This window comes from Ursus americanus, chromosome X (assembly GCF_024610735.1).
Source record: "Ursus americanus isolate L20-20 chromosome X, mUrsAme1.1.p, whole genome shotgun sequence".
Classification (NCBI taxonomy): domain Eukaryota; kingdom Metazoa; phylum Chordata; class Mammalia; order Carnivora; family Ursidae; genus Ursus; species Ursus americanus.
In genome coordinates, this window is record NC_142164.1 from 121884436 (window position 1) to 121900908 (window position 16473).

Consider the following 16473-nt stretch of genomic DNA (forward strand, 5'->3'; position numbering starts at 1 on the left):
GGTAGGTTTGAGCGGGATTGGTTCTGCAATGTAGGGCGTTTGCTTACTGCCCTACACGAAATGTTCCAAAGGGCAAGGGGCCCTTTCGTGAGTCAAGGTGCCGAGCACGGTGTTTTGGGGGAGCCCTGCCCCTGGGAGACTCTGGTTCATGAGAGGCCGGCTGTGTCCGTGTCTGCATCCTTGCCCACGGTTTACAGCTGGCTGTGCAGTGCAGATCCATGTCAGGAACCCACAACGTGGGCAGTGCAACTCAGGCCATTGGGGCGGGGGGCGGTGGTGGGGACAGCCAGGCCCCTGGGCTTCCTGTGGGGGTGGGGTGGAGGTGGGGGTGGGGGCGGCCTCTCCACATCAGGCGGTCACACAGAAGGCGGCAGGAAAACCAGAGTCAGAGAACCAGGCAGAAACTCGGACCAGCCAGGACAGCTGACGTGTTAGCAATCTGGATGGGGCCCATTTCAGGAGGCTGGAGGGAGGGGCCGGGGGTGCCCTGCGTGACGGGCTGTATCCCACCCCCCGAGTCCAGGACCTGGGTGGAAATGGCGTTTATTTACAAAATGAGCCCACACAGCTGTTCTTTATCGTGGCAGCTCCACGGAGTGGGCACGGGGTGTCCCTCTCCCTCCGCAAACCCCCATACAATCATCCGTTGGTCCAAGGGCAACCAGGCTGTGCAGGCACCTGGCCATGCCGAGAAGGCGGTCTGGTCCTGCGTCATGTTTCTCCCAAAACCTGCACTTCCGCCACCGAGCAGTCCTCCCGGCTTGCTCTGCTGGCCTCCCAGGCCACCTGCGGGGGACGACAGGGCCAGGCAGAGCTGCAGACTCGCCAACGAGCGTACCCCTCCACCGCCCTGAAAGCCGCAGGGGCCTGGCCAGTCCTGGGCACGCGGGTCGCTGGGGCTCCAGGCCTTGGCTGCCTGGAGGAGCGCCATGGGGTGAGCTTTCCCCAGCCTCCCGCCAGGGCCCACACACAAGGATCCTGCTCCCTGGGCGAGGCTGTGGCCACCCTGTCCCCGAACCACCCCCCCACCAGAAGCCAGGACGTACCAACTTGCTGCTCTGAAGATTGTCAATGGTGGGGTCTTTCATGTGAGGGATGGGAGGGAAGAGTTTCTGCAAAACCGAGTACCTCCAAGGACAGAGAGAACCACAAGCTCTGAATCCAGAACTCAGGGGCCTATGGATGCCGGGATGGAGTGAGGACTCCAGCCCCAGTCCCTGGGTGGGTCTGGGGGGCTGGTCTCCACTGCCCGCCCCCACGGCCAAGTCCTACAGCCATGAGGAATGCTGGTCAGCAGGGGCAGAGTGCTGCATGTCCTGCCGGGGCCCATGTACCCCACCCCGACCCCTGCCACAGACCCTGGTCACACTGGAGGCGGCCCTGGGGCTGCTGGCACCCACCGTGGAACCTGGCACTCCCCGCGGTTTCCACATAGACCAGCGTCCCCTACCTGAGCAGGGCCCCTGGGCAGGGCAGCTCAGCCTGGAGGGGCTGGGAGGGGCGTGGGTGAAGCCAGAGGGAAGCCAGAGCCCCCAGGGACAGACCCCAAGGCCCCAGGGCAGGGCCTGGCAGGGTTCAGCACCCGGTCATTTGGGAGGCACCCCAGGAGCAGGAGCTGCTATCAGGAGGGAAAGGTCAGGATTGCCAGCCGTTGGCCTGCTGCCTGCTGGGGAGAGGGAGGAGGAAGAGGGGGAGGAAGAGAGGGGAGGAGGAGGGGAGGGAAAGGAGGAGGAGGACGAGGAGGCTGGCTCCCAGAGTCACCCCCTAAAGGATGTCGGGGCATGGGGAATCTGGGCAAGGGGTGAGCGCCGAACAGCGGGGACACGTGGGGACAGGCGGGTGAGCCTGGCTGCAGCCCCGGGACTCGAGCTAAGGGTCTGAGGACGGAGGGAGGAGGGCCCTGAGGACGCTGCGTGGGGTCACCAGCTTCTGGATTTCCGCGGGCAGCAGGGCCCAGAACAGGCTCATGTCTCAGAAAGACCGTGGGGACGCTTGCGGCAGCAGCCTGCGCCCTGGTGGTGTTGCCGTCCAGCAGGTAAGACCCCCCACTCGGCCACGGCGGGGGTGGGGTGGGGACGGGGACAGCGCCCTGCAGGGAGGCCGGCGAGGTCATGGGGCTGCGCGCTCACCTTCCGCACAGCACGACCGCCAGCCCCAGGACCAGCAGCGTGGCCAGCACGCCCAGCGCAGACAACAGCCAGTCCCGGCGCTGCACGTCCTCCCCGACGTCGCACACTACGGAGGAGGGCGGACCGGCACGTGAGCAGGTCCCAGGGGTGCTGGTTGCACCCGGCCCCGAATGCTTCCCCAGGGGACCCCGAGAGGCAGCAGGCACTGGGGCGCGTCCAGGAGGGGACAGCGGCCACTTGCGCAGTGGACAGGCCGCACCGCCAGAAGACCGAGGCCCCCCAGCAGGCCCTATAGCTCTCCGTCAGGGCCGATCGCTAGTCCTAGACCGTGAGCATTTCCCTGCAGCCCAGCCAGTAGGGGGAGCACCGGGCGCACCGATCTGCAAAGACCTCAGGCTCCCTGGGGCGACAGCGGGGCCCTGTGGGGCGTCTGTGAGCTTTCTGGGGCTGCCACAACCAAGTCCCACAGACAGGGCGATTGGAACAACAGATATTTCTGGTTTCATTGGAACAACAGATATTTCTGGTTTCATTGTCCAGGGATCCAGGCGGGACCGAGGCTGGTTGCACCTGAGGTCTCTCTCCTTGGCCTGTAGACCGCGTGTTCTCCCCGTGTCCTCACGCGGTCGTCCCTCTGTGTGTATCTGTGTTCTCACGCCCTCTTCTTTCAAGGACCCCAGTCCTACGGGATCAGGACCCACCCTAATCTCATTTCACCTTAACCACGTCTTTAAAGACCCCATCTCCAAAGACAGTCCCGTTCTGAGGTCTTGGGGTTGAGGACTTTAATATATAAATTGGGGGGGCACATTTGAGCCCACGGCAGGGGGTCTTTGCAAATGTAATCAAGTAAATGTGACGTCCCAGTGGAATAGGATGGGCCCTAATCCAATGACTAGTGTCCTTATAAAGAGAGGAAATTTGAACACAGAAACACACAGAGGAGAAGCCGCATGAGGACAGAAGCAGAGATGGGAGGGACACGGCCACCAGCCAGGGACGCCTGGAGCCCCGGAAGCTGGAAGAGGCAGGAAGGACCCTCCCCTGGAGCCTCAGGAGGGAGCACGGCCCTGCCCCACCTGGATCTCAGACTCTAGTCTCCAGACCTGGGAGAGGATGGATTCCTGTGTTTTTAAGCCCCGTCCACCACGTGGGGTCATTTATTGCCGCAGCCCCAGGACCCGAGTGACCAATTTTCCTACATGCTACCTCCGAAACAGGACGTTCTTGGGGAGCCCAGGAGGAGGGTCTGGTTTCAGAACAGTTCAGGGAGAAATGGCAGCTCTTATTTGGGGGGAAATCCTTCTCATCAGGCCCAGGGACCATATTGGATAAAAGAGGAACCCGTGTGCCTGCTGGCAGAATTGTTATTAACAAGCCATGGGGGCTCTAGCTGGGGGTCTGCCCTCCCATGGGCTGAGCACAAGGTGCAGGGTCAGCTCTTGTCTTCAGAGCCCTCTACGGGGACACAGAAGCGGGTGGAGCTTGATCCCTGCGCCTCTGGTGGCAGAACATCTGAGCACGCAAGGGGTCCGTGCTCCCTTGCCCAGGGGTGGTGCCCCCCAGGTCCAGGGCACACTCACCAAAGTATTGGGGGGCACTCCATTCGCTCCAGGTGTTGCGGAAGAAACCTTTCACCTTTAGTCTCGCCATGTAGTTTCCGGGATTGTAAAGCTTGAAGAAGTTTTCCTGGAGCTGCGGTTCAAAAGGAAAGAAGGAAAGGCCGCTGCCAGTTGGTGAGGAGACAGTGGGGCCCTCTCATGGGTGGAGTGGGTCCTCCCCCAAACGCGTGCGTGAGCGTTCCCGCCCCGCAGGGCCTCAGAAGCTGGCCTCCTTTGGAAACAGGGTGGAAGCAGGTGCAATCAGTTAGGAAGAGGTCAGCTGGGGTAGGGGGGCTGTAACCCATTAGCACCGGCACGCTCACAGAATGGGGGAATTTGACAACACACACACGCACAGAGGGACGACCGTGTGATGACGGAGGGTTGCAGCCACACGCCAAGGAGCCCTAGAAGCTGAGAGAGAGAGAGGCCTGGAACACACGTTCCCTGGAGCCTCCAGGGGAAACGAGGTCCTGCCCCATCTGCATCTCGGACATCTGGTCTCCAGGACCCAGAAGGAATAGAGCTGTGTTTTAAAACCCCCACTCTGCGACCCTTGTTAAGGCAAGCGTCCCTCCACCGGGGGAGCTAATACAGCCGCCCCAAGGAGAGCAAACCCCTGACCAGCCTCTATCAGGGAAGAGGGGCCCAGGCCCTGGAGCCCCCTACCCTTCTCAGCCCAGGCTCTTGGAGTCCAAACAAAAATGCTCTTTGCAATCACTGGGAGGTAAAGAATCCGTGGACGCCCCCAACGAGGCCAAGACTATGGTGTCATGACTGGGTGTTGTGCACTGCATGGGGCCCTGAAGACTCTTGCATGATGACTTCCTCCTCCGTCCCCCCGCTCCCCAAGAAAGATATGTCCCCTCCCCAGAATCTGTGGTCGGGACCTTCATTTGAAAGTAGGGAGTTTGCAGATGTGCTTACGTGAAGGAACTCAGGATGAGCCCATCCTAGATCAGGGTGGCCCTAAGTCCAAGGACAGGTGTCCTTATAAGGGACAGAAGAGGAGACACAGACACAGAGGAGAAGCCACATGAGGACAGAGCTGTTTCCCCTCTTCACGGACTCCTGGAGATTGCCCGATGGGTGAGCGGGGCCCACACGCAGAGTCGGGCACTTCGGAGCACCCGGACAGGAAGAAAAACACACAGCCTGCAATTTGTGACGCCCCATTCAGGGACACTCACCTTCTCTGTGTAGGCGGGATCGCTGCCCTACAAAGCAAGAGTGGACATTGGTGGGTGTCTGCTGCTGTCCCCTGATGAAGGCCCTTGTTTGAGCCCTTTTAGGGTTATACAGAAACGGAGTACAAAATAAGAAGTGATCAAAACTAAATGATCAATATGATACATAAATAACTATGAATATAAAAGAGGGATTAACTAAAATATACCTGGTCTTTTGTTTTTTTAGACAGAATTAATAACCTTTATCCTTCTAAGCAGTTTTACGGAAACAAAAACATTAAGTTTAATCACTAGTTGAATATAAATAATAAATAAATTTACAAAGAAGTAAAGCAGCATAATACACATAAGTCAACGACTGAGTATGAAATACTAATCAGCTCAAAACATTTTGTCATTTTCTTTTAATTTATAGACATACATTTTTTTAAGTGTATTTATTTATAGTCTCTAGGCCCAATGGGGGGCTTGAACTCAGGACCCTGAGAATAAGAGTCACATGCTCCACCGACTGAGCCCGCTGGGCGTCCCCATATTTGATCATTTTTTGAGATAACTCCGTTCAGGCATAATTTGCTTGAGCAAACCACGCATTGAGAGCACAGGATTTGTTGCGTGTTGAGAAACGTTGTGTACCTAAAACCACGATAGCGCTCCCGTCACCCCCAAATTTCCCTGTGCCCCTCTGCCATGCCTTCTTCCCCACACACACCCAGAGCACCCGTGTGTCACTCCCCATAGATCATTCTGCATGTTCTATGCTTCGGTATATAAATGAAATCCTCCAGGGTGGACCTTGAGTCTGGCTGACCTTCCCTGGGGGACCGTATTCCAGAGTGTGGATATATTTTGTTTGTCCCTTCTCTTGGGTCGTTCCCAAACTCAGCTGCTATGAACACGCAAGTCCCCACTTTGGTGGGCTTATGTTTTTTCTTGAAAGGATATGATTTTATCCTGGGGCTTACAATACGGAGAATGTTCAACCACGAGGGACATCTCAGAGAAGAAGGAGCCACGTGTTTCATTTTAAATGGCCACCAGCGAGTCACAAGCAAGTGTGGCAATCCACTGGGTGACAGCCTCATCCAGCCTTGCTGTGGCCAGACTTTGTCATTTTAGCCAGTCTAAGGGGGTGTGGAGTGGGCTCTCCCTGTGGTCTGCATTTCTCTGGCACCTTTTCATATGTTTATGGGGACGAATACATCTTTGGGAAAGTGGCCTTTGGGAAAGTGGCTGTTTCAACTTCTTGCCCTTTGTTTTTTTTCATACAGTTGTTTGTCTTCTTTGTGTTGACTTGGAAGCCTTTCTTATCCACCCCAAACAGGAGTCCTTTGACAGACAAATATGCACCTGGTTTCTTCCATCTGGGACCTACTTTTTCAATGTTATCTCTGTTTTTTGAATAGCCAACATTGTTACTTTTGCTAAAGCTGATTTTTTTCTTAGGGTTTCTTTATTTTCTTTTGATGATTTTCACACACACACACAAAAGGTTACATGATTTTTTTTTTCAGTTTTTTTGTGTTAACATTCTTTATTCTTATGTGGGATTTAGTTTCTATTTATGTTTTTATTTATTTTAAAATTTACTTCACTATTATTTTTTACTCCATTTTTGTGTTTATTTTTAAAAGACTAAAATTTTTTTTATTCATATTTGTGTGTGTGTGTGTGTGTGTGTGTTTTATCTGCCTCCAAAACCTTGCCGTACAGATTCTAGAAAATCTAGATTTGCCAGCCAGGACAAGCATTTACCTTTTGTATTTGAAGTTCATACTCATATCTGCGATTGAAGTGACTTGACACTTTCCATTCCATCATCGAATATGACTTATTACACGTGCCAGTGATATTGGGTGGATTTAATTTCTCTAGGACAGGGAAAAAAAACCAAAAACAACACTTCTATGAGTAAAACAAATGAACGTCCCCTCCCCTACCCAGAAGATACTTTAAAACAGGTTTCCTAGAAATTTAGGGTGGTGGGACGGAGAGGAAAATGTCATTCCAAGGTGAAAGAATGGGCAAATATCAATATAGATGCATGACTAAATATGTTGAGATATCTATCCTCTTAAATTAGCCTTGGGTCTAGCTGCTCAGATGCTAACCTGTGAGAGACCTCACCCACCCTGAGACCCTTCTGAAAGGCGCTCTTCAGGTCTGTGCCTCCAAAGTCCCCAGGTCTACACCTGATGCTTTCCCTTTGGCCGCAATTCCACTGTTCTCCGGCAGAAGGAGGGAAGCCTCCTGCACATGTGGACTCCCTCCTTCCCACCGGACAGTCTGCTCAGTGCTTGGCAGCCTGGCTCGCTCCCCACCCTGCACAGGGTCAGTCCCATTTCCAGTGCCCTTGGCCGGCCAGCTGCACTCCCGGAAACATCTGCCCCTGCCTCCTCGCCTCCCCGAGACCCCGCCTGCTGCAGCCAGCTCCTCCCCGGATGTCCTGTCGTCCCTTCTGGGCGCTGGGACCCTTCTGGCCGTCCCTGCTTGGGCACTCTGCCCTCTGCCCTCCCTCTGGGCATTCAGCATGCTCTGACTCCATGGCTTCACCAGCTGCCTATGTGACCACGTCCGAATCTACTGGGAGCCCAGCCCTGGGTCTTCACCTGCCTGCACAGGCGGTCCACCTGCATGGCTGGCTGAAAGCTCACTATAGAGCAGTCCCCGGCTCTGGGTCTCCTCCCCCTCTCCCCCTTCCTCTTGCTCTTCTTCCCCACTCTCCCTCTCCCTCCTCTGCCTCCTCTCCTCCCTTTCCTCTTCTCCATCTTTGACGTCACCCTGCCCCCAGCCTCCCTCAGTCCCTCCCCCGTCTACCTCAGCAGCACCCACAGAAACCATCCGTGATTCCATCCCTTGAAATAGTCTCAAAACCAGCTCCCCTCCCTCCTCCCTGCAGCCATCCAGGCCCTGCCCATGTGTGGCCATTTTGCAGTGGGACACCCCCACCTGCTCCCCTCAAATGGCCTTCTCCTCTCACAAGCAGGAGACAGGGCACGCGGCTGCTTGGGAAGACGCACCCATTGGCAGGGCCGGACAGTGAGGCCAGTAATGCGGGGGCACCCCAAAGTGCAGGTGGGTCAGTCCTGCTGGGGAACAACCCTGGACACAGCCCAGAACCCGCCTGCTAGGAGCCACCCAGCCCAGGCGAGGGAGCAGAGTTACCCACCAGGCCCTCCAACTTTGGGCAGAGTGCTCATGTCCTCCCTGCCTCTGGGCTGAAAGGCTCCAGTCACAACATAACACCCACAGGCAGGGTCCCCTTGTAGACCTATGGCTCCTTGTGGGAGGAAGGGCCAGGGTCAGGGTGAAATGTGAGTCACTTTCTAAAGAGCTCTGCAGTGAGGGGAATGGTCACCCCCAAATGGTACATCCGTATCAAATCCTTAACACCTGTGAATGGGATCTTGTTTAAAAATAGGGTCTCTGCAGGGATAGTAAGTGAAGGATCTTGAGATGATGTCCTCCTAGATCAGGGTGGCCCTAAATCCAATGACAGGTGTGCTTATAAGACCCAGAAGAGGAGACACACAGACACAGAGGAGAAGCCACGTGAGGATAGAGGCAGAGATGGGAGGGATGTGGTCACCAGTCCAGGGATACCTGGAGCCCCAGAAGCTGGAAGAGGGAAGAATGGCCCTCCCTTGGAGCTTCTGGAGGGAGCACAGCCCTGCCCCGCCTGGATCTCAGGGGTCCTGCCCCGCCTGGATCTCAGGGGTCCTGCCCCGCCTGGATCTCAGACTCTGATCTGCAGGGCTGGGGGATAAATTCTGGTACTTAAAGCCTCACGGTTTGGGATCATTTCTTAAGACAACAATTAGGAACTAATAAACCACCAGGGCCCGATTCTCTTGGTGTCCACGGGCACCGTCCATGACCCTCTTCAGCAGCCACCCTGCAGGCCTGAACATGGCCCACCCCAGCACAGAGCTGTGTGTGACGGATGTCCTTGCACATGGTCCCAGGCTTGGGTCCATGCTCTCCTGGCGCCATGTTGAAATTGCTTGTAATGTTCTTGTATTCATTTCCCACAGCAGCCACCACAACAAGGTACCACAAACAGGTGGCTTGAACCATAGAAATATGTCCTCTCACAGTTCTGGAGACCAGAAATCTGAAATCCAGGTGTCCCCAGGGCTGGTTCCTTCTGGAAGCTCAGAGGGAGAATGTGTTCCAGGCCCCTTTCCCACTTTGGGTGGCTGCTGGTGATCCTTGGTGTTCCTGGGCTATAGACTCCTCACCCCTACAACCTCCCACGGCTTTCGCATCTGTCTTTGGGTTGGCCTCTGGGTCTCCTCCCTTTCTTCTAAGGGGACCACCATATCGGATTAGGGCCTCCCTATAACAAGTGCAAAGACCCTATGTCCCCATAAGGTGGCATTCACAAGTGCCAAGCTTTTGGAGGGACAACAGGCATTTTTGACCTTGTGTTCCTGGTGGGATAATGGAGCACGCACTGGGGGCATGGAGCCCCCAGTTCCCATTGGACACCTCCCCACCAGGCTCTCAGACACCCACTGCCCCACCACACTGACCACTGTCTCCTCCCACCCCTGCTGGGTGCTGGGGTGAGGACGCAGGGGTCCGGGTGGGAGCATGCACTGAGTTGCAGGTGGCCTTGGACACGGTCTGGACGTACCAATGAGGGCCCTGTGTCTGAGGGAACAGCGTCCAACCAGTACCAATAAAACACAGCAAGTCACTTCAAAAGATGGGCGTCCACAGTCAAAGGGAGAGCCCCCCTGCTTTTCAAACAAGAGGCCTTTTGCCTTTTTCCTTTCTGCACCACGTCTCCATTCCCATAGCCGGGCACGTGCTTCCTTACCCCACGTGCACTAGCCGGGGTAGGCCCAGGCTTCCAGAGGCTGAAAGCCGTCACAATTTGGGGACGGGTCCTGTTTAAGGAAATGGATAGCGACACAGCTTTGCTATGATGGGGTCTGTGTTCCAGAAACCCGTTGGCGTATGAATGCAGGACACCTTCACCCCCCTCCCCGAGACTGATGACGGAGCCATGTGTCCCGTGTGTTATGGGAATGCTCCAGAAGCAAGCGGGGTTCCTTACTTAGATGCAACGAACTCATAGCCGCTGCTGGGAGCTGAACGCATGTCATGCCCAAATGCACAAGCCCTGACCCCCACTGGGATGGCATTTGGAGGTGAGTCTCTGGGAGGTAATTAGGGTTACCTGATGTCATGAAGGTGGAGCCCCCATGATGGGATTCGGGTCCGTGTAAGCAGAAGAGAACGGAGCTTTCCTTCTCTCCCTCGCCCCCCATGTAAGGTCTCAGTGAGAAGGCTGCCATGTGCAAGCCAGGAAGGGGAATCCTCAGCAGGAGCCAGATCTGCCAGCCCCTTGGGGTCGGGCTTCCAGCCTCCAGAACCGTGAGAAATCAGTGTGTCATTTCAGCTGGCCACTGGGGGTTATTTGGTTGGGGTCCCCTGAGCTCAGACACCAGCATCCCAGAGCCAAGGGCACAACCCGAGAGCCGTGTCCTCGACCTGTACTCACCAATTTCTGATAATTCGACAGTACGGTCCGAGCAGGGGATCGTGGCACGTTGGCTGGTGCCTCTCACCAGAATCTGGAGCTGTTTCTCCAATCTGGGGACGTCATTGAAATGACACCGGACGTGTTTCCCCCAATCGTCCCTTTCATAATGCGGACACTCCTGCTCCCTGCGGGTCCTTCGGCAAGGAGAGAGCACCCAGCAATGACCCAGCAGCCCCACGTGCCCAAGGAGAGTCCCGCCGCGCCCGCAGCCACACCTACCACAGGTGCTGCCTGTACAGGCGATACTGGATGTCACTGGGGGCCTCCCTGCCCACCTCCCAGCTGCACGTCAGGAAGTCCATGTCATGCACCCAGCAGTCCAGACGTTGTGCAGATGCCCCAGGGTTTCCTTCTGAGCTTGCAAAGATGGTGGAATAAAAGCAAATCCCCTTTAAGAGGGATGTTAGGATTTCTGGGTCCTTGTGAATTCACACACAGTTTCAGGGACAAACACAGAGCTATCCCGTGGAGGCTTGACCCATTTTCCCGCTATGATAACCTCTGGAAAACATGGTTGTGCAGTATCTCCAACCGGATGTCTACACCCATACGCTCAGGATACAGGACAGTCTCATCCACCAAGGGCCCCCCAGATGGTCCTTTTTTGCCTCACCCCCTTCCCTTCTGTCCGTCCTCACTCCCACCGAACACTCACCTATTCTGCATTTGCACACTTCCTCAACTCACGAAGGTCCCACAAAGGAAATCCTCCTGCATACGTGATGCCCTATGGTCGTAGGCTTTTTTTTTTTTTCCCCACTCACTGCAGGTCCACCCAAGCTCAAAGTCACGGTTTGTGCATCCCAAAGACCAACCAATGACGGACAGCAAACCAAACCCAAAGATGAACATGTTCCCCTCACCTTGCAGAGGATACTGAATCCCCATCAAGAACGGTGGGCCTTTGGTCAAGGAGACGGTGAAGTTTTTCACTTCACATGAGGAAAGCACTTGGAACTGGCAGTAACGGTTGTTGTTGATGGCCTGACAGAGAAAGAGAGAACCACTTACTCATTGTTGAGAGAACACACATAGAGTCATGCTGATGATATTCAGATTTAACAACAACAACAACGATAACTATGGCAACAAAACCATAAGTCTCCCGAGAACCTTGGAAGATGACATGGTACAGGACTTACTCATTGTTGAGAGAACACACATAGAGTCATGCTGATGATACTCAGATTTAACAACAACAACAACGATAACTATGGCAACAAAACCGTAAGTCTCCCAAGAACCTTGGAAGATGACATGGTACAGGATTTGGGCCAGGGGTGGGCAATGGTGGAAAAGTAAGCACTCGCTTTATAGATTCCATGCAATCTTCATCAAAACCCCAGCAATTTATTTTGTGACGATCAACAAACCAGAGATGATGTATGAATTACTGGTTGGTGGAGAGGGAGGGAGAGGTGAACAGGTGGGACACTGGATTTTTTTTTTTTAGGGCAGTGGCATTGTTCTGTATAATATGTATCATTCTCCGTTTTTCAGAAGTCACTAAATACACACACCAAGAATGACCCCTCGGTAGACTACGCAGTCTGGGTGAGGATGATGTGTCCAAGAATGTTCATCAGTGGTAAGGACGGTGCCATCTGGTGGGGAGGCTCATAGCGGGGAAGCCGCGCATGTGTGGGGGCGGGGGGTTGGGGGCCGTATAGGAAATCTCTATACCTTCCCCTCAATTTTCCTGTGAACCCCACCCTGCTCTGGAAAAAAGTGAAGTTTATTATTTTTTTAAAACTATACAAAAATAGGGGTGCCTGGGTGGCACAGAGGTTAAGCGTCTGCCTTAGGCTCAGGGCGTGATCCCGGCGTTCTGGGATCGAGCCCCACATCAGGCTCCTCCGCTATGAGCCTGCTTCTTCCTCTCCCACTCCCCCTGCTTGTGTTCCCTCTCTCGCTGGCTGTCTCTATTTCTGTCGAATAAATAAATAAAATCTTAAAAAAAAAACTATACAAAAATATGTATATAATAATTCCGCTTCAAATAAATAAATACATTCATTTACAAATAAATGAATATTTCATTCATGAATTGCATTAGGAATAAATCAAACCCTTTTCTGAGGCTCGGATGATAAAAGAGATTGGCACGGAAAAGCTGGGAAAAAGAGAAAACAAAAATCGAAAGTCCCACGGAATAAAAATGAAAGGAAAATATTCATCAACCTCATGATGAATTCCAGCATCGTACCTGCATTGTATAATACATGAATAGAAACAGAGAACAGTGTGAAGCCCTGAATGGATTAATGAGCAGAAAGTTATTATTTTTTTTTAAGATTTTATTTTTAAGTCATCTCTACACCCAAGGTGGAGCTCAAACTCATGAGCCCCTGCCGTCTAGGGTCACACGCTCTACCAACTGAGCCAGCCAGCGCCCCCACTTGGTGGAAATTGTAATTAATAAATGAAGAGAACCTTTACCTAGGTAATCATATCTACAACAGATTCAACCAGACTGGTTGTTAAACACGAATTAACACAACACATCTGAGGCTCTGGGGAAATGTGCTTTAGTGTGGTTTTCAGCACTGATCTAAAACTTCCTTGGATAATTCAGGTGAGGCTCGTAAGCATAGTCACTGTGTTTTCTCCGAGGAACTTGGGTTCCTAAAAGGAAGAACGGCAGAATGTGGGATAGACGGCTGTTTTCCCAAACCTGCCATAGCTGTGCTGAGCGCTGCCTCTGAGGACCGCCAGCAGCTGGAGGATGGGGGTCCTCATGTATGCAGACCATTGAAAGGGGAGAAAGAGACTCACCCACTAAAAAGGGGAACCCATCTCTGTTGAGGACAAACACACCAAACTGAATGGTTCAACACAACATTTACCCATTTGGCCAAGAGCGAAATGTTCAAGTAGCGTAGATACATGAGAAAACTGGACAAACACACAAAGACCATTAACAAAACAGAAATGAATTCCATTTAGGGAAAACCAACAGCAGATGACAGAATGACAACAGGGTCCAGTGGCTTCAAAGAGTCCTCAGCAATTCTTTCTACGTCTTCAATACCGAAAAAAATATCAAGATCTCTCCTACATGCAATTTACGTGCATGGGCGTGGTGAAGTAGAAATTCAACTTAATTTTAGTGCATTTTGGAAAGTGTGCTGACTCCATGCATGCAACACTCTATCTTCTCCACCGATTTGAAATATCATCTTAGTGGCATATAAAATCCACCCCACCCCCACCCACCATCAACGCATCCTTCTGCTTCCAGATTGTTCCATTTCTTTAATCTATCCATGCATCCTGTCAATCTGAGACTTTGGGTAATCGTAGTGTCTCAGCACATTTGGAGACATCATGGAAAGGCAAATTCCAGATCACTAGTGGTCTTTATCAACATTTCTTGGTTCTTCTGTAGCCTGCATTGTTGCAGATAGAGTTTAGAGTCAACTGGCCAAGCTCCAATGAAATCCCACCGAAGCTTGTCATGAACTGGATTGTGTCCCCCAAAATTCCTGTGATGAAACCCTCACCCCCCAGGGCCCAGACAGTGGTTGTATTTGGACTTTGGGTCTTTAAAGAGGGGATTAAGGTAAAATGAAGTCAGTAGCGTAGGCTCTGATCCCATAGGAAATGGGGTCCTTATAAGAAGAGGACATCAGGACACAGACACACACAGAGGGATGACCACATGGAGACATAGAATGAACATAGTGTCTACATGCCCAGGAGAAAGGCCTCAGGAGGAACCAGCCTCAGCCCCGCCTGGATCTCAGACTCCCAGCCTCAGCCCCACCTGGATCTTAGACTCCCAGCCTCCAGGACTATGGGAAATAAATGTGTGTTGTCTGAGCCACGTCCTCTAGGGTATTTGTTATGGGGGCCCAGGTTGTGACCTGTATTGTATTAAATCTAGAATTATCTCAAGACTCCAAATTTACTCTCAAGGAAGTTAACAGGTACCTCTTCCTCATGAGACACTATGAGCTCTGAATATCTTGTATGCTCACCATGGCCCACCCATGGGATCTGTCACAGTTCTCGAGACTTCTGAACCTTGGAAGATGACATGGTACAGGATTTGGGCCAGGGGTGGGCAATGGTGGAAAAGTAAGTACTCGCTTTCAGCTGGGCTTGGCTCTTGACGTACAATCCCTGAGCACACTTTCTCACCAGCGCTCTCCAGGGGCACCATCTTGGACACGTACACATGGTGAACCCTGAGCTGTGGTGCCTAGAATAGACTCTCACCCCACATTTCACACCCAAGCCCGGAGTAGACCCCCCACATCAGTGATGCGAGAGCCGGACTTGACCTTGGGGCTCTGCTGGCTCTTCAGTCCCCGAAAGACACGGAAACCTCCGTGTGCCAAGCACAGGGAAAGTGGTTTACCTTAGTGATAAATTTTGAATTTATGAAACACATAATTTCAGAAACATTTCCATGGAGGTCCCAAGTCAATCTCTTTTCTCCCGGCTCCATCCTTAGGTTCTTAATCGGGGAATCGGGATCTGAAATGTTTAGAGGTCAGAGTTAGAAGAAATACTACGGATGCTTGAACCCTTATCGCCATGGGAATTTCCTTCTCCCCCTGAGTTCACTGACAGCCTCGGGAAGCAGAATTCTACACGGACAAGGAATTGCCGGGAGCTGGGAGAGGCCGTCAGTCAACGGCGCCTTGTTCGTCTCATTAGCCCGCCCTCCCAGTGATAAAGGAAAAGAAAAACAAAAAACCGAAAGTTGGGAAGAACTGGATCATGTTGTGCAATCCCCGTTTCCGTTAAATGTACCTTTTATGACCACATTACTTTCCCCGAGAAGTGAGAACAAATTCTGGCTTACATACGTCCGTCAAAGTCTGCGATTGTGGAATGGGTTGCCAACGGCCATCAAAGAGGCATGTTTTTACTCTTGTGCTCAACTTTCGAAATACAAGGCACGGTCATTCGAATGACATTCATGGCCTTTCACAGTTCACAGGCATTTGGAGCAATTCTGACACGGCTGGAAAAGCTCTCCGAGTCCGTCTGATTATGTTTTGAAGTGTAGTCAAACCACACCCATTGCTGCCACAGGGCTCCTGAGAGAAGGGGTCTCTAGTGGCAGACCACAGGGCTCAACATATCTCCTCAAAGGCTTGCCTGACGGTGTACAAGGCGCTGTGGAGTCATGTTTTGCCAATAACTCAAGTGTGTAAAGCGACACCAGACACTTGGTGAGATTTTATCGGACCCCCTTCAAGGACTTACAGGATGTGACTTTCCTAAACGTTCACAGAGTTTATAAACCATAAGTGCTGTGATTAGTTATCAAGATCAACAACCTTAGTTTCCTGAACAAGACCAAAGCATATCAACACCTTGGTTTCTGCCATTATTCTCTTCTAACATAGAAGGACAACTCATTTCATCATCATCATCCTCATAATCCATTTAGGGAAATTTCTTATAAGTTGAAAATTAATTCTTAATAGATCCTCATTTCATTTCAATTCAACTAGCCAACATATAGTACATCTTTACTTTCAGATGTAGTGTTCAATAATTGATCGACACCCTTTCATAGATTTTTTTTGAAGATGATATTCATTTATTTGTCAGAGAGAGAGAAAGAGAGAGAGAGAGCACAAGAGGGGGGAGCAGCAGGCAGAGGGAGAAGCAGTCTCCCCGCTGGGCAGGGAGCCTGATGCGGGACTCGATTTCAAGACCCCGGGGTCATCATGACCTGGGCTGAAGGCAGATGCTTCACAGACTAAGCCCCCGAGGCGTCCCTCTCTTAATAGATTCTTACGGTCCAAAATTTACACTCAGTTCTGCCAACACAACATTAAATATCGTGAAAACAGACAGGAAGGATGAAATCGTAAATATTAATGTTAGCATATTTTATCATATTTAACCTTATTTTTATAAATAATATAAGTGTATATAAATTATCAGATATTTAAGGAAAAAGTAATATCATGTGCACAAAAGTTCAGCATAGAAAGGAGGTCGACGGGAAATATTTTCTGACTCATTTTAAGGGG

The 16473-nt window shown here is 52.1% G+C and overlaps 1 protein-coding gene across 1 annotated transcript in view; it reads right to left on the reverse strand.

Annotated features, from left to right (window-relative positions):
- Positions 1–527: 527 nt before the first annotated feature.
- IL3RA (interleukin 3 receptor subunit alpha) overlaps positions 528–16473 on the reverse strand; it is a 50991-nt gene continuing 35045 nt past the window's right edge. The window contains exons 16-25 of the mRNA XM_045813662.2: positions 14838–14956; positions 11338–11458; positions 10694–10826; positions 10433–10608; positions 6676–6791; positions 4921–4947; positions 3713–3824; positions 2130–2235; positions 1047–1128; positions 528–786 (exon numbers count right to left, since the gene is read on the reverse strand). Of these exons, the coding sequence (XP_045669618.2) occupies positions 712–786; positions 1047–1128; positions 2130–2235; positions 3713–3824; positions 4921–4947; positions 6676–6791; positions 10433–10608; positions 10694–10826; positions 11338–11458; positions 14838–14956 (1067 nt within the window). The 3' untranslated portion in view covers positions 528–711. The remainder of the gene's footprint in view (positions 787–1046; positions 1129–2129; positions 2236–3712; positions 3825–4920; positions 4948–6675; positions 6792–10432; positions 10609–10693; positions 10827–11337; positions 11459–14837; positions 14957–16473) is intronic.